An 18,636-nucleotide genomic window follows, 5' to 3' on the forward strand; every position below is an offset into this window, starting at 1 on the left:
CTAATCTGAGTAAATTAAGCTTTATATGACAGCTTTCTGATCTCAAAATCACAACAATTCACAACAAGTCCACTGCAATTGCTTTAAAATTCCCACTTAACAGTTTATGCCTGCAGCTAAAATAGGAAAAGTATAAAGTAATACAGATAACATGTCGTTTCTGAAAGATGAAACAAGTGTGAATTGGAAACCCAAGTTTTAAACAGCTTATTTGTAGCTGCTATAGCCTTCTTGCAATGTTGAAGAAGCTCATATATACTGGATAAATGCTACAGGAAGTTGATGGCAGCAGGAAACCTGCGACCTCCTGTACTACTGAGGATCAGCTCCTCGACCTCTATATATTATGTTTCTGTTCATTTTTTAAGCATAAAAGTGTCAGTAAGCAGTTTTATTCTGTATGATGAGTTCTGTAAAACCATCTTAAAATTACAACAGATTTTAAATTGTAGACAACTGTTACAGTGTTTTGTTTCATAGACGTTAGAGTCGATCAAACTAAAGCGATGCTTTTGTCTCAGAGTTGAATATTTTATGTTATTTCTGTTTGCTCCCTCATTAAAATGCGTGGTAGTTTCCAACATGTTCAGCTGGACGTTTCATCGGCTCCAACTGTTCCCACAGTTCACTCTGTGTAAATATGATAGCTATCATTTCATATCTGGACAGAACATCACATGTTTCCAAATCTTCAGAGTGCAAGCAAATATGACCTTGAGTTTGACAGGGATCAAGGTGAGTGAAGGTCAGAGCGAGTTTAAAAATGCATCAGAGCTCTTCGGGATTTAAAGACAAGGGATCTGGACTGTTTAATTAATTCATGACTAGTTGTAGTTTTAAATATTCACAATGACTGTGTCAGACATTAAATGTTTTTATTCAGTGATGGTGATTTGTGGTGGTTGAACAGGACCAGAACCGCAGAGATGAACTCGATGATTCTTAATAAAGTCACTCATAACACATCAAAACTTAGAATATGGCTCTAGAACAAGAACAGGGTCTTTTCATACAAAAAAGCAGTGTGTTTGAGGTTTGTCGTAACATACGTAAATGGCTGTGGCTCCATTTAAAAACATCATTAAGTAGTCTTTATGAAATATGAATATGATAAGTTTCTGATCCAAACCTTATGATTGAAACTGAGGGTGAAGAGATGCTAAAATTAACAGCATTGCAGTGAAAAAGTGTCTCCGTGAAATGATGACACTTAACGTTTCAGTGCCGTGCTTCGCCTAAACGCAAAATCATTTCCTTCTTTGCGACTTCATTTTCTTTCCCGACATGTCAAAAATTAAAATGAAAACTAAACAAAAAGCATCACATGTTAACAAAACAAACTGCAACAGGTGTTTCTTAAGATCTGCCCACTTTCCAATAGATATTTTATTAAAATGCTGTAAAGAAAACAAGACGGCTCATTTTACAAGAAAGTATAAATCAGCAAAGCTTCATTATTCAAAGAAAATAAAATACTATCATGATTCTCATTAGTTCTATACAACATACTATGTCCTAGATAGATTATAGTGTAAAACCTAGTGGCATTATTTTCCATAATAAACAGCAAACATCTATTTCTAGTGTGTACTTCTACAATTAACATCATTTATATTACTGTGCACACTCTAAGTTAATTTACTCAGGAGTATCGCTGAACAGCTAGGCTATGTTAGTGTTAAATTAGAATTGTGCTTTTCAAAAATATCATTTAAATTAGTCTTTATGAAATCAAACTAGATAAAATGTATTCAGACAATATTGTCAGTCTCTCAGAGTGCAAAACCAGATTCTATCCTTTTCTTCTTTTTTTTTTCTCAAGCAAACTTCCATTTTTCTTTAGAGCATGGCGTTTCCCTTACATCCAGCCACAACCTTCTCTCTAGCCTGCCTTCACTCTTGTTGCATACATTCTGTGTGCCTCAAGGGAGAGCGAATACGGAAGATATGGCTAGGGATTTTATTTATCTTTTCTCTTTTTTTTATCTTTTAGAGATATCATAACAACAACCTAAGGCACTCGAAGTCAATGGTCCACAGGTTCTTTTGGATGACATGTACAGCGCCTTGCAAAAGTATTCATACGCCTTAAACATTTTCCCATTTTGTCATCATGTTACAACCAAACACTGAAAGTGTGCTTCGGTGTGAATTTGTGTGATGGGCTGACACATAACCATTAAGGACAAAGTACAGGATGCATGGTTTCCAAAAACCTCACAGAAGACAGAAAAGAAAAAAAAGTGACATGCGTTTCTACTATTTGCCATGTGAATTTTAGCCCCAGTCTTAGTCTAATTGTTCTTTGAAGGCCCCGCAGGTTTGTTTGAGAACAATAATCTGTTTGCCAGAAAATGATTACTCCAGAACTTCGCAAGTATTGCCTTTATGGAAGAGGAGCAAAAAGAAAACCATTGCTGAGAGAAAGTCGTACAAAGTATTTATATACATATATTTTGCCACATGTCATGTAGAGGAAAAATGTGGAAGAAGCTGCTTTGCTCAGATGAGACCAAAACTGAAATTTCTGGTCCACGTACAAAACTCTTTTTGGGACGGACAACTGTGTTGTTGTTGCATTTTTAGTTCTATTCAGAAAGCACCACTCACAGAGTGAAACATGGCTGTGGATCCTTTTCTTCAGCAGAGACAGGGAAGCTGTAGAGCTGCAGCTTTAGAGTTCATCGATAGATGAACACAATGGCGAGAGGAAGAGGTGCACCTTTCAGCAGGCAACAACCCTAAACACCCAACTGGTGCTAGAAAGCAAAGTGTTGAGATTAAAATTTGTTAGAGTGATTCAGCTGACGTCCAGCTCTGAAATCAGACTTGACAATGGATGTTTACCGATGTTTGGGCTATTTTACAAAATAAGAAATGTTCTTCTCTAGATGTCCAGAGCCCGTAGAGAGGTGCTCTGAAAGTTAAGTTGTAACAGAAAATCTAGTGTGGTTCTAGAAATGCACGCCACACTTTTCAGTTTTTTTGTTTTTTGTGTTTTTTTTGTCCTTCGTGTTACAATAATGTACCAGTTCGGGTTGATGTTTTTCACAGAAAATCCAAACTAAATGGATTGAAGTTTGTAGTTACATAACAAAATGTGTTCAATGTCTATGTTTCCTTCTTCTTTTGTTTTTTTGTTTTCTTTGCGAAGGACTTCTACATACCTAGAATGACAACAATAAGGACAAGAAAGTCACAACAAGCCTCTCTGCTTCAACAACACAGGTGAGATGATGTGAAAAACATAAAACTGAGCACAAGCTTCATCATATCTTGGCTGAAGTCAAACATCGAATCTGGTTATTAGTCCGTCTTAGCTCTGACTCCAGGCTGCATTCAGCCACATGTAAGGGAAATCTAAGAGGCACAGTGATGTTCTGATGCGGTCAGTTTCTGGTTTAAGGTCAGGACTGTGGTCCAGCGATGCCTGAGAGGAGTCGACAGGTGGTAGAGACGCACGCAGCACCTGCTCACAAAGCGGAGCCGCCATCACGGCCGATACGTTTTGATTACATCTTTGATGGGCCTCCTGCATATCGGGCAGCCGGCATTTATTTGTCTCTTCAGCTTCTGCCCGCAGTCGTTGCACAGGCACATGTGTCCGCAGGTGTAGATGACCGTGTCCACCTCCTGGTCGAAGCAGATGGTGCACTCTCCGTTTTTTCCAGCAGGGGGCAGCTCAGAGGCAGTCAGGGAGGGAGAGGTAGGGGGGCTAAGCGGGGAGCTGGGAGCAGTCACTGGAAGGAGAGAAGACAGCTTGAATGAATGGAAGAGGAATCCTCTGTTGTTGATGGAGAATGAGTTTTTTATGTTTAATAATCATATATCTGCTCAGAACAAAATGTAAAAAAAAAAAGAGCACTCTAAACATTTTTAACGAAATGTCCTTGCCAATGACAAAATCTTAACATTACAGAAATGTTTTAGCAGAAGCCTCGCTTCCTGTAATGGATAAAAGTACGAAACAACAAATTTTGCCTGCAGTTTGTCAGAACTGCTGCGCGTCTAAGTCGTCCCTTGGGGGCCTCACACAGGCCTCCATATATACAGTATAGTATAATTCATGCTGTCAACATCTGGCATCTTACCAAGAGAGGATTCTGAGGCAGAGGAGGATCTGTTGACGCTGAAAGCCAGGTCTGAGTCACTGTCATCTGGGCTGCTGCTCTGAGAAGTTGTGGGGGATGTGCAGGGAGGACTGGACTGCAGTGTTCCTGCTCCGCAAAGACAAAATATAAATCAACAACGACCACACAATTAGACTCCCTATCTATAAAAGGCTGGATTTCAGTTCGAGGATATATTTAACGTACGTTAAAATGAGTGATTTCAGAACATCGGCTGCCCGAATGTGAAGCTGCAGGCTGCACTCTGACATGCCCGAAGCAGACAGATTAGATATGCACGCTTATTCATTAGAGCAACTTCTTTTTCACGGTCTTCTATTCATAGCAGAACATTGCTGGATAAAAAAACAAGAGCGAACGGGGTCTGGTCTGATGGGAGTTTATGTGGGAGTTGGACCACAGGGACTGAAAAAGGTCACGGCTCAAGGTTAAACAGCCTAATGAAGAACAAATCTACCCAGTTGAATTCCTTTAGCCTGGGAAAAGAAAAATGTTGTCATCATTTCAGGAAGCCCATATTTGGTTTGTGGAATAACAAGATTCCTTTCGATCTAATTTCGATTAAGCAGAATTAGAATTAGTTTTTAAGTGTTTAGTACTTTAAAGCTGTCAGATTTACACGTAAATAATGCAGATGAGAGGAAGGTTGAACATATTACAGATAAGTGGCTCTGATTTACCATGTTGAGCTTTCAACGTCTCCTTGATCCAGACATGCTGGAAATCTAAGAAGTAAGTAAGTAAGGCTTTACATCCATCCATCCATCCATTTTCTATACACCCTTTGTCCCTAATGGGGTCGGGAGGGTTGCTGGTTCCAATCCCCAGCTAACGTTCCGGGCGAGAGGCGGGTTCACCCTGGACAGGTCGCCAGTCTGTCACAGTGCAACACAGAGACATACAAGACACACAACCATTCACACACACACTCACACCTAAGGAGAATTTAGAGAGACCAATTAACCTGACAGTCATGTTTTTGGACTGTGGGAGGAAGCCGGAGAACCCGGAGAGAACCCACCATGCACAGGGAGAACATGCAAACTCCATGCAGAAAGACCCCGGGCCAGGAATCGAACCCAGGACCTTCTTGCTGCAAGGCAACAGCTCTACCAACTGCACCACTGTGCAGCCCAGTAAGGCTTTACATTCGCTATGAAATACGCAGAGAGACTGCTGCTGAGAGATGCTAATGCTAATAGCTCAAATGTAGCATAAGCTGCTAAACAGTTCAAAATCAAATCAATAAATATGACGATAGTGAATGTTTACAGACACATGCAGTGTGACACCATCTCTGCTTCTAACATAAATAATTAATGACCACTGGGACAGGAAGACGTCTTGCTTCTTTACTATGTTGACCCTTGAACTTTGAAGCTCCTGACTGTTTTGGTACAAAAATCTCATCTGCTTGGACAAAAAAGGATTTCAAGTAAATTAATCATCAACTCTAGAAAATATGGCTATGTAACTCAGGCAAATTATATGTATAATCAAAAAGTTTCGGATAGTTAGTTTATGTAGTTGTCAGCAGCAGACATGATTTCAGTTCATAGTTAAAATAAATTAAATTGGGTGTCATTTAATGTCTCGAAAAAATAATAAGCAGAGATTACACATAGATAGACTTATATGAAAGATCTGGGAGTTTTTATGATTATTTCTCTTCTTAACTCACACAAAATACTTTACTAAAAAGACACGTAAACTGATATGTACAGTCTGGTTTGAGAAATAGCCTGCTTGCAGGTACGCAGAAGGGAAAGATATGGTGTTGCGAAAAGAGGACTAAAAGTCAGCCAGTTATTCTCGAACGCTTCTGAATTATGGCCGTGAAGAAAAATCTGCTAATTTCTGTATTTTGAGGTCAGAAATGTACAAAACAAACACAGAGAGATGAAAAGTCTATCAGCTCTGATCGTCTATTTACATTTACTTACTGGAGCACGAGGTAGAAAGCTGACAATAAAGTACAGTGGAGAAATACTTTATGTATACATCCCATCTCATCTTATTGTCTCATTACTGTTTGCACTTAAAAAACAGATGGAGAAATGGTGCTAAACTGATGTGCCTCATCGTCACAGGCTTTATGTGCTCACAGCTCTGTTCCATTAAGCATGAGTGAATAAAAATCCTCTTTTTCTTTAAAGGGGAAAGTTCCAGTGATTGCTATCCAAGTTGTTTTATTGCTTTATGGCTCCTCAGATGCTCTGTGTGCTTTATGCGTAGCTCTAAACACACTTACCCAGTATCCTGAGTCTGTTCACAGCTCCATGCAGTGTGAAAAAGGCCCACAGGACCTGAGAGGAGTCTACACAGAGCAGCCGGCCCCGTCCCACTCCGTTCACGCCGTGGTGCACCTCTCCGCTGGGCAGCAGACTGAAGCTGAGCACGTCTCCAGAGCAAGGCATGGGGAAGCCGCGGTGCAACACCCAATACTCCTTCCGGTCCAGGAGCACCTCAGGGTCAGCCGGCAGGTCTCCAGAGTGCAGACAGGCTGGGTCGCAGGATGTTAAGCCGAATGACATCGCCCCAAAGTAAGGCAGGCCCAGGTGGCCCACCTCCACATACAAAGTCTCTCTCACGTGGAGCGGCCGGTCGCTGAACACCAGAGTCCGACTGCTGTCCAGAAAGTGGATACAGGCGGCCAAACGGTCCGCGGAGAGTATCACATCCGATCCACGGATCAGATGAAAGTGCAAGTCGTTGTCCAGCAGGGACGGCAGACCCCGGACGCCCCTCGGAAACGCAGAGGAGACGGTCGAGGACGTCGTGGAGGAGGAAGAGGAGGATGAGCAGCAGGGGATGAGCTGAGAGTAGTTGTTGAGCTGGAGGTTGGCCATTTTGGCAGCAGCCGCCTGGTTGTTCTCCAGCTGATTGTTGCTGTAATTGGCCGAGTCGTGGCTGCTCTGGGGAAGATAGGCACTCAGACGGGCAGCGCTCAGGCAGCTGGACCCCACACTCTCAGCAAATGTGCTGTCTGTGAAGCAAAAGGTGCACGAAAAGGTTAACGGCTACTCCGTGGCCAGATACAATCTGTCCCAAAACATTTCTCTGTTCTCTTCTAGTTGGCACTTTCCTCTTATTTTCCAGGACAAGACATGAAAAAAACATGTACTTACTGTCAGGAATATTAGTTCAAACTGATTCAGACAAATTTTATAACACTTACTGGAAAGCTGTAATATTGGCAATAAAATGAACTGCAAGGGAGCTAAAAAAAAATCTGCTATTAGTCACAGCTCTTTTCAGAGGCTTCATGTTTCCAGAAGAAACATGAAGCCTCTGAAAGAAAATAACTCATGGAAGCTGCTTTTTGCCGTCTGTGTTGTATTTCAGCCCTTTTTTTCAGATGTCGAGTATGTCTCTACCAGCTTCACACAGCTAGAGACTTAAGTTTTTGCTGATTTTCCTTAGCAAGAATAGCTCACGCTTGGACTAACGGATTGGAGATTTCAATTTGATTTAGGTCTGAGCTGTGACTGGGCCATTTTAACACACGACTAGGCTTTAATCTAAACCATTGCATTATAGCACTTACTGTATAAGATTATAATCCTGCAAGAACGTGCACCTCTAGCAGGCTTTGTTTTTTTTAGGACTACACGTATTTAGCTGTATCCGTCCCCCTTCACCTATTACCAGTTCCCCTGTCTTTGCTGAAGTACAGGTTCCTCACAGCATGTTGTTTCCACTGTCATGTTTCACAAGGGGTACGGTATGTTCTAGGCGATATGCAGCGGTAGCTTTCCACCACACATAGCATTTTATATGACCACCTTCTTCCACATTTTTGCTGCGTTGCCCACTTGACTTGTGACAAACTTCTTCTTGGTTTCTTTTAACGCGTATTGCCACTCATTTTAAAAGGCTCAATCTATGTAGTGTATGATTAATAGTTGTCCTGTCAACAGATTCTCCCACTTGAGTTGTGGATCTTAGCCAGAGATCTCAAGGGGTTCGAAATCTCTGATTAAGGTTTTTCTTGTCTGGACTGTGGGTATAGACTGATGGCCATGTCTTTATAGCTTTGAAGTTAAGCAAAGGTCTTCAGTTTTAGACTGAACTATATTAGGTAACATTGGTTTAAGCTTGACCCATATGATCCAATGTTCTGCCCGCCCTTTCTGCTGTTTGTCCGCTAAATATACTCCAAACTTCTCGAGCCCCTGCAGAACAGCTGGATTCATACGATTATTTTTTTGAAGAATGATGCTATTTCTGACGAGAGAACAATGATGCTATTTGATAAAATGATTTACAACGTGTTTCATTTTTTGCACATGTTGAGCATTTTGCAGTTCCAGAGCCAACTTGGGGTTGTTTCTGATGACAAAACATGATGATAGCATCCAGAAAAAAAAAAAAAACGGAAACACATCTCTGTTGAATTTAGTCCCACGTTGTATTTATTTTAGGTGGACAAACCAGCATTGTCAGGAAGAGCTTCAGCTTCTCTGTACTCCAGAAACAGATATAAACAAGTCTGCTGCTTGTAGCCCCCCTCTGACTTATGGTGCATTCCTTTACCACTATTTCTAGAGATGTTGGAGCAGTAGAGCTCCCTGGCCCCTCACCAAAGCTTCAGGGAAGGACCGCCTTGACCAAACAAGGCTACAGCTTCTGTCAGGCGAAGACAAACACGCTCCATATGTAAGTGTAAGAGCGAGGGGACAGACGTTGATGGAAGTGAAGCCGGCGAAAACGCAGAAAAAGTTACACGGCTCAGGAAAGTGATGGTAAGAGAGTGTTTATTGAAGTCGTGAATAGTAGTTGGGAGGGTGAATAGACCGCATGACATCTGTTGTTCATTTCTCCATGTCATGTTAGCCAATTTGAAATAAAGAGGCTCTGGTTTTTAAGACAAACACAGATCCGTTTTGACACACAGATCATTCATCATCGAGGCATCCCAGACCATTTGAAACCGACCCGTGGGGCTGTAAAGCCAAACTCCCAAGAATCTGTCTAATTTAGCTGTGAATATGTTGACCCTATAGAAATGTGTTTCTGTTGACTTTGGGTTGTCAAAACACATGGTTCCAAGATGACTCACTTGAATCCAAAAAGAAAAATATGGAGTACTATAGTCACTTGCAAAAGTATTTATATCGCTGGAAGTTTTTCACGTTTTCTCAACCACAAACTTCAATATGGTTTGTCTTATAATAGGTAAGTACAAAGTAGTGAATAATTGGGAAGCTAAAAAAATGATACATCGTTTTCTACTACTCTGATAACTCTAAATAAAATATATTGCAACCAGCGTTCTGCAGAAGCCTCCAAATTTATCTGTATAATCTCAGTTAAATCCAGATATTCTGTGAAACCCCCAGAGGATTTTTAGAGGAGTGTAAAACAGGTTAGGTTGTGAAATAATATCCCAAGGAGTGTCTGTTCTAGCCATCATCTAAAAATGGAAAAAGGACAAAACAGTTGCAATTCTAAGAAGACATGGCTATCCACCTAAAATGACAGGCTGAGCAAGGAGAGCAATATCTGGAGAAGCAGCCAGGAGGCCTGTGGTACCTCTGGAGGAGCTGCTGGGGTCCTTTGCTCAGGTGAGACAATTTGTTGATAAGAAAATGAGTCAGCCCTATAATCAACACACTTGGGCTGAGACCAACATTATTTATTTATTGGCCTTTTGCAAAACGTAGTTGTGACACAGAACTACCACTGCACTTCACTCTAAATGAATGATCTCAATACTGAAACATTGGGGTTGTCATTGCTAGGAGGTGAGCCTTGTGCCACAGCGTCATGTCTTCTTTCAGCACTACAAACATTTATTTTTTTTTTTTTTTATGAAAGCATAATCATTTCTCACAATCCCCTCGTCTAAGATGACTTAGTTTAATTTAGCTGAGCTTGAGCTGTTTTGTAGAGATGAATAGACAAGGGAAATTGGAGCAATAAGTGCAGCATAGCTAGGTATTAGCATGGAGTGCAAATACGCACCAAACCTTTCAAATAATTTTTTCTAAAAAGAAATAAATAAATGCATCCATTTTCTTACACTTCTCAATGTATTCACTAACTCATGTTGGTCTATCACAAAATCTTTAAATAAAATATGGTGAGCTTTGTAGGCATAGCTATTTATGGTTGTAACAAGGGCACATGGCTAAAGCTCTTCCTATTAGAAGCTGAATTTGCTCACACATCTTGATCTTTTCACAATGCGCTGACTACCAGCATCACGAGATTCTTACCAAGCAGTGTGACCTCCTGAGTGATGCCGTAGATGTCGATGATTGCCCAGAGTGGGCAGCCAATGCTGAGCCCACAGTGGAAGAGGATGGGCTCTCCATCATTAATGCTGTAGAAAACCCTCCCGTGGCGGTCAGCCCAGAACGACAGCATGTTGTCCTTTATGGCCAGTCTCTCAGGCAAGGCCTTGGCCCAGTAACCGGGCCGCGTCACCAGATCTGGGCACGCATACTTGGGGATGTCAGTGGCCTCTAGCTCACTTGGATCCAGACTAGTGAAACCAAAGCGCAGTGCTCCACTCCAGCCAGTGTGCACACCAGTTAGGCAAAGACGGACCTGAACACATACAATTGTTACAACCTTACTGCAACCTTATCGGAAGAACCATACAGAGAGATGAAGCAAACCTTTTCATAGAGGTGGACGGGGCGATGGCTGAACGTGATGCCGTTGCAGAAGCTGTTCTTGCGAGTCGCTCTTCGAAGCTGCCCATCCAGCCTGATGTTCTTCCCCCTGGCATGCGAGTTAAAGCGCAGCGACTCCAGGTTGATGTTGACAGGCGGGGCAGACGGTCTTCTCTCCACACCTGACCCGTTGTTTGGCAGAGTGTAGTACTGCCTGCTAGCCACCGGGCGGGGTTGCAAAGTAGCATCTATGTAGGTAAACATAAGAGTTACATAGGTGGATGAGAACAGAGCCCTTCAATGATTGGGCTAACACGGCGTCTTAACTGCAAGTTTGTTATTGTACGAACTGAGAGTACAACATCTGTAGACACTAAAATCAGCTTTTTTAAAGTCCAGCATGAAAAAAAGGGATCTGACAGTCTTGTGCATTAAAATTGTTAATTGACTCAAATAAATTTGTCTGTAAAACACAGGGAAACTGTCTAATTTATCCCCTTTAGATCAGACTAAAGTTTGCAAAATACGCCATTAGTCTTCATCATACTTACACACCCCTTGGCCTACAGGATAAATAAACCCTGACTAGCCCACTTTATTACTCGAGTTATCTTCAAAAGAAGAGAATGAATCACGCAGTGCATAGTCAGTGTCAAAACACCAAAATAAAAGGCCTAATCTTTGATTTCGTCTGCACAGAAGGAGTCAGCGTCCTAGTTAGCGAAAAAGAATCCCTTGATGAGCATCGCAAAACAAACAGATCAGAACCGAGGAGAGGAAAAATCGAGCGCCAGCTCAAATGAGACATGAATGATGAGTGTTTATGGTATGGACTGGCTGTGAGTCGACCCTCAAAGGGGTGGGGGCGGTGTGTCTCCTCTCCTCCCGCGGGCCACGGCGAGATTACGTTCCTGTTACAAATTCACTGCGTTCTGGTGCAAAGACAATAACTCAGTGAAATGTTCCACAGCACATTTCCTAATTTAGGCATTATCACTGATTATATTCTAAACTATAGAGCTCGAAAACATCTGTAACATCTCAAACGAGGTGCCTCTTCCCATCTGCACTTGAGCATTTTGGGTTTTGAGCAAGTAAAATATACTTTGGAGGTTAGTGCAACATAGAAAGCATGTTGAGGCTTGACCTGACCGACTGCCTGAGGCATAACTGCCTCGCTGACGGAGGGACAAACAGGGAAGTTTAATCACATACAGTGAGACCTGATATACACACTTGTTTGCCCTTATCAGATGAAAGTCTCAGCAAGTCAAGAAGCCAGGGACGGCTCAAAGCACATTATGACTGCAGTTGGTGCCTCACATAAAATAAGTAAAAATTGATATTATAAATACATGGAAAGAATAAAGACCCATAGATCTCGAAAGTGTTTTGACTACTAAATGTAAATTTATCCATAAACCTCTTTGTGTCTTTGCATCATTCAGTTTTCAACTACAATTGGAAAGTGCGCAAACAAAAGATATTGTCTTTCTTTCTGTCTAGGAACGCTTCTAGTAAAAAAAGAAAAATCAAGAAAATGGAAAATGACTATCAAACAGCGCTTAACAAAAAAGCCATCTCCTCACATTTGGATTCAACTCTTTTCAACAGTATATAGAGGTACCATCAGTGGACTGTGGCCTTGTAGCAACAACTGTATTGCTACAAGGCTCAACCGCACCCTGACCTTTTCTGCATAGAGTTTGCATGTGTGGGGTCTCTCCAAGTAGTAGAAACCACCTTCTGCCCCATCAATACTTAGAAGGAATTAGCAAATTTCAAGTAAAAAAAAAAAGTCAACTTGGCAGAAATCCATTTTCTAATCGAAAATCCAAATTTATTGCTCCGAGAATACAACACCAGCATAACTAGAGAAATGAATTTGCACTTCTGCCACTTTGTGCCTGAGACAAACATTTCCAATCTAGCAGTAATTTGCTGTTTCTGTCTGTAGATATGATTCAATTTGGAAGTGTTTAAACTGCACAGAGAAGTGCACTGGTACCATATTGTGTTGCTAGCAGTAATCAGCATGGTCCCTGCACAAACATTACTCAATCTCCAGCTTTTCTGATCTGCAACCAGAACAAAGTGGAAGGTGGAGATGTAATGCTGCGTTTCATTTGTCAAGGAAGTTGGAACTTCCATCTGGAAATGACAAGACTGTAAATTGGAAAATCATTGGGATTAGCAGCTGTTGTGCTCCCTTAACCAAGCTAGCAGGCAAGCCAACAACAAAGTGTTTTCTATATTTTATGCATTCAAACACCAGATGAATACACTTACGAATAGATAATGTATGACACTGTGTGTGTGACAGTGCTTAACACAAAAGAGGAAGTGTGGATTTCATATCTTCTGAGACAGAAAATGTAAACGGTACTTGAATTTCACAGATTTGGTGTCTGACTGGGCAGAGGTCATTCTCAATTAGGAGTAACTACTCACACTACTACTCTGTCACATTTTGAGGTGAAGAAACCATTTCTCTGGATTAACTCTAAAAACATCCTCTGACCTCTGGATTGTGTCCGCCGCTGCTCATTAGTGGCCAATTTATTTTGGGGAAATGCTGAACCTTCAGGACTCTAAAAAATGAAAATGCGTAAACTAAATCATAAGACTGTCATACCAAGGCCAGCTTCTTCAAATAGAAAACTGATTTTAAGCATTCTTAAAATTCTTCTTTAGCAGAACAATCTGCTTATTTACTTAAATATCTTAGATGAATCTAGTTGGGATTATAATCATTTATTTCTGACTGGTAAGCTTTGATGACTTTGTTGTGATGTAACCACGACTACTGCTAAAAAATAGGAAATGTACGCTATAAAAAGAAGTTCTAAATTGAATTAAAGCTGTCATAATTATTTACATTTTAATTAAATAGATGAGTATGCAGATGTAATGTTCAAAATCAGTTCAAAACTATAAATATTAGCCAATTCATTTTGGTAACAAGTAACACTTTGGCGCTGGTTCCATCAATCTTAATCCTCATGTAAGGTTGTAAGGTTGCCATGTTTATGCGCATTCTTTCATGTCTGAATGCAAATTTAAATTTGGCACAGAACTTGTGGTTCAGAAAGTTTGTCTCAGAGCAAGCTTGCTTCATTTAGCCCGGTCTGTGGTGTTGCTACTGTCAAACTGCCTAGCAACCTCAGCTTAACCATGAGGCAAGAAGGCACATGTTAGCTACGGTTTTCAAGTAAGGCTAACAAGCCACCTTAGCTAGAATGATTTGAAAAGTTAACTATTGCTAGGCCTACTTTATGGACGTCGTGTGACTTAACTAATTAGCATTAGCGCTAATGCTAAAACAGATGTTGCAATCTCACTGAGCTCTCTGCTGTCAATGTAGCAAATCTGTGGGCTTTTCAGGGAAACTGTTTACACGCCACCTTCGACTAATTACTATTTCAGTGACATTTTAATCAAAAACAATTCCTAGTTCTTGTAACTTTTAACAAGGAACGACAAAATCGAAAGCAAAATTACCTTTATAAGTTAGAATTCAATTTACAATTTAACTTTTTTTTCCCCACCAGGGGGTCTTTTTGTGGGCTCTAGTGTCCCTGATATGACAGTAGGCTGAAAGGGAAAGGGGGAAGACATGCGGCAAATGTCGGTCGGGTCCGGGAATCGAGCCCGCGACGGACGCGTAGAGGACTCAAGGCCTTCAAGTGTGGGTTGCGCTATCCCCTACGCCTCCACAGCACGCCCCTAACAATTTAACTTTTATAGTTTTTTTCCCCCCCAAATTTGTGTTTTGTAGTTGTTAATGCATCAAAAATCTTGAATAAAAATAATTACGATTGCACTACTTTTATTGAGCAAATTCTTTGCTTTGACAGCGTATGTTCACAAATCAAAGTTTGACTCGATTTTACATGGATTTCCAGAAGGAAACGTTCCTGGCAACAAAAAAAACTAACTAAAGTGAGTTGCTGTGATGGCAACACCCCCCTTATTCAGTTGCTGAGACGGGCCTGCTGGGAGCGTGGGAGTGTGACAGACGTTAAATCAAAGTGATATAGGGGAACTGATTATCAAGTAATGGGCTCTAGGTAACATGACAAGAGTGGCTAAGAGCTGAGAGCTCATAATCATGAAGAAAACGAGGCTGACAATCAAGCGCGTACAAGAATAAATCGCTGCTAATCAATCGAGATTGCTCTTAAAGTAATAGCACTTGGAATAAAACCATATTTTGGTGTTTGTACCTTTTCTCTTCTAGTTATGCATATATTTAACTATTGTTCTCAACGGGCTGCCTTGGTGTTTTCAGCTCTCACGAACTGCTGCAATAAAACCTTGCTGAAATTTAAAATAAATAGTTAGCTTTAAAAAAAACAAACATGCTAAATATCTGCCTGAATTAAAACCAAGTATAATAGCTTTGTCATTTAAATTGTAACGCGGCAGTGAAAAAGAGTTGCTTTTTCATAAATGTAGAGGCTTTTCTAATAAGATCTTTGTTCATGAAATTCACATTTTTGCTATCATCGCTCTCAAGTTTGCACTACTGATATGAATCCTGAAGCTGATCAAATAGAAGTGCTTTTTTGTTTGTTTTGTTGTTTGTTGTTTTATGTGTGTGTGTGTGTGTGTGTGTGTGTGTGGAGCACCGCGGCTGCTGAAGGAAAGGAGCGCTTCCCTGGGAATCACGCTCATCTCCCCCGTGATGCGGAGCGCATCAGTGCGCGGCGATCACAAGACAAGCCATGTGTATACACACCTCTGCTGTTTCCTTACATTAATAAGCCAATAATGACCAAAAACGAGAGGGGGAGAAGGAAAATAAAAAAAGAAACCTCACCTATCAATGGCTTTGGCGCTGTATTCCCCATTATATGCTGATATTTCTCGCACCGGCTGACAACTTAAGTCCGATTGCAGTATTTCTCTGCCCATCCATGTATCCTCGCACCGACGTGCACCTCCCCCGATCGGCTTATGCTACAGCGCCTTCCGCTTCGCGACGATCCTCCCAGATGAAGCATGGACGCGCTCTTCTTCTTCTTAATGTCAACCCCAAGGCGCTGCGACAGGCAGACACCTCGTACTGGCGCACAGCTGCCCCCTCCTTTCTTGATCGTGGGCTCCCCTCTGCACGACTTTAAAGAAACAGCGAGCGTAGATCCCACGCAGCCTCCTGATAATTAACTCAGCGGTTAATTTACGCTAATGAAACACTAACGATTGTGCCGCCAATAATACTTAAAAGTAAGGCACGCTTAATCCAAAGGGAACGTGGTTTGTGGATACATTTCCATACAGAGTCAGGCGGACAGGATGCTGAGAACTTTGACAAGTCCTTGAGATTGATGGAGAGATATAGCCAACCTGAGTACAGATGTAGGTATAAAAACGGAGAGCCTTACGCACGTATAAAGCAGACTAACAGATAAGGACTCCACACTCCTGATAAAAGTCAAAGTACAGTCTGAGGAAATCCCCGTTTTTTTGTGTGTGTGTGTATTTTTTTTCCACACCCTATCCTCTGCCCTCCCACAGCCTTGACTGCTGGGCTTCTCTCAAGCTGTTTCCTGTCCTTTGGATCTCTCTGCTCTCAGAGGAGTCATGCATGGCCTGCAGGGCTTGTAGGAATGAGAACTGCATCAATGAAAGGAGTTCTGGGATGACACGTCTCCTGCAGCATGAGAGAGCCAGAGAGAGGCCCAAGGTGCTACAGTAATCTGTGTCATCCAGCACAGCGGGAACAAAAAGCCTGCGCTTTTAAGAAAATAACATGCTGCGAAAGTGTGCTCACAGAATGTGGAGGTTCCTGGGCAGACTGGTTGACATCGGAGGCCAACCAAGTCCTGTCAGCATTGATGTTTGGGTGATGGCAGACTGGAACTAAATATAACTCTAAGACAAAAGCATTTGTTTCTGCATGCTCAATGCTGTTTGTTTTAGCAGGATACTGTGGCTCCCTGAGAGTCTTATGTGAATGGTGTTTAGGGTGAAGCAAGGCAGAACTGAAAAACTCTCCCCACGCCCCGCTCCTTAGCTTCGGAAATAAAGAGCTGCAATGGTGAGGGGATTAACACAGGAAGTGAATGTGGCTGCGATGATGTCTGCAATCAAGCTTTCCCTGTAAACACAGCAGAGCTGCAGTAACAAGTGCAGCTCCCCCCCAACCCCCTTGACGCTTGCTGCACTGCTTAAGTGCCGACTACAGGGTGTTAATGAAAGCATAATGATCGCAGATTTAGTTTAAATGCAAGCATCTGTAGCTCCAGGTTTGTTCTCAGCAGTCATTTAGAGGTCCTTCAAGATGTCTGCAGGAATTAAGAACATTGCAGAGACGCCGGTGATTAAAAAACAAAGCAGAAAGCTGTGAAGAGGGGTTGAGTTATAAAGTGATTTCCTACCTTTTTTTAACTGTGTTAACACTCAATTTGGTGACAACAGAGAGCATAGGTTGTAGTTCTATAGCAGCTTTAAATGAATCTTTTACAAAATGTTGTGCAAAAATAAAAGTGTAAAATATGCAACATTCAGACTCTCAAATGGCTGAGAAAGTTTAGCCAAGAAATTGTTTTTAGTTGATTTTTCAAAAAACATAACAGCTTCCTGGTCCAAGTCCACATCTAAATCTAATTGAATTTCTGTGGCAGTACTGACCATTTGAAAGATATTCAAAAGATTATCTCCTTCTTATCTAAATGCGATTGAGCTATTTTGCTAAGACAAATTGGTAAAAAAAAAAAAACAATTAAACGTAGCCTTTTATGTACAGAGTTTGTAGAAAGATAAAAAGGGGTTCTACAAAGTATTATTTTAGGTGGGGATTATTACACAAAACCCTTTTCAACCCTTAACTTAGGAAAACTATTGAAAAACATTCATTATGTTTTACCCACTTCATAATTATGTAATAATTTCTTTTGATATGTCACATAAAATCCCAAGAAGACATATTCATGTTTGCAGGTGTAAGATGACTTGATGTTTTTTTTAATGATTCCATCTGTATAGACGCACAAATAGATGTCAACAAAAAAAACGTAAAAGTCAAGTGATAAAATTAAAACGTTACTTGTTAATTAGCACAACAATTGCTAACTGTGTCATGTGCAAACGTCACAGCAGAACAGCTATAAGCTAAGGCCACCGGTAAGAGGATCCATTCACACTGAGATGTATTCAAAACTCTTCAGGGGAATTTAAGAGAAGCTGCTGCTTTGTTTATAATGGCAAATGCTTTTTCTTTGGACTCGGCCACAGATCTAAATTTAGGATCATCGACAGACAGAAGCTCTAGATTTTCCCAGGCTTTAAAAATAAAAATTATTTAGATGGATGGCTGTTCTTCTTTTCCTTCATTATACGTAATTTGTGATGCGTTTTCTGTCTTTACGCAGAAAGAATAAAAGCACATCTCAGTAGAAAGTTTTTCTTTTCTTTATTTTTTTTACCAACTGCTATGGCTGGAGTGCAGTTTCAGCGGGTTAGCACAATTGTTTTTTTGTTTTTTTTTAAAAACAACAAAGAATCCATTTATTTTATTTTTTATTTTTTTACACTGCAGCAGAAAGACGTAGGCAATGTAATCTTTCACATATTGCTTTAAAACTGCGTAACAAGCCGCACTGCTTTCCAAAATAAAGCAAACGCAGACAGCAACATATTGCTCCGCCACAAAACATAATGCATTGTCCCCCTTCAGGGCATCATGCATCTGTAATGCAGCAGTCCCTCCAAGGCCCCTCCCTTACGGCGATTAAAGTTATTTCCAGAAAAGGAGGGCAAATGTCCCGTTTGCTCAAGGAAAGTTGGCCCACAGCGACGCGACTGCTGCGTCGCAGAAGCAGCGCAGTGACTGATCCTTGGAGAGAAAAGTGTTACATTTGCAGTATTTTAGCTCTCCT

At 41.2% G+C, this 18,636-nt stretch overlaps 1 protein-coding gene across 1 annotated transcript; it reads right to left on the minus strand.

Annotated features, from left to right (window-relative positions):
- Positions 1-1,352: 1,352 nt before the first annotated feature.
- On the minus strand, positions 1,353-16,199 carry neurl1b (neuralized E3 ubiquitin protein ligase 1B). The gene is made up of 6 exons (XM_044127076.1): positions 15,576-16,199; positions 10,757-11,001; positions 10,352-10,685; positions 6,382-7,116; positions 4,092-4,217; positions 1,353-3,740 (listed from the first exon to the last, which is right to left on the minus strand). Exons 1-6 carry the CDS (start codon positions 15,604-15,606, stop codon positions 3,493-3,495), a joined length of 1,719 nt encoding a protein of 572 aa, XP_043983011.1. The 5' UTR covers positions 15,607-16,199; the 3' UTR covers positions 1,353-3,492.
- Between the last annotated feature and the right edge of the window lie 2,437 nt (positions 16,200-18,636).

Source organism: Gambusia affinis, linkage group LG09 (assembly GCF_019740435.1).
Source record: "Gambusia affinis linkage group LG09, SWU_Gaff_1.0, whole genome shotgun sequence".
In the NCBI taxonomy this organism is placed as follows: domain Eukaryota; kingdom Metazoa; phylum Chordata; class Actinopteri; order Cyprinodontiformes; family Poeciliidae; genus Gambusia; species Gambusia affinis.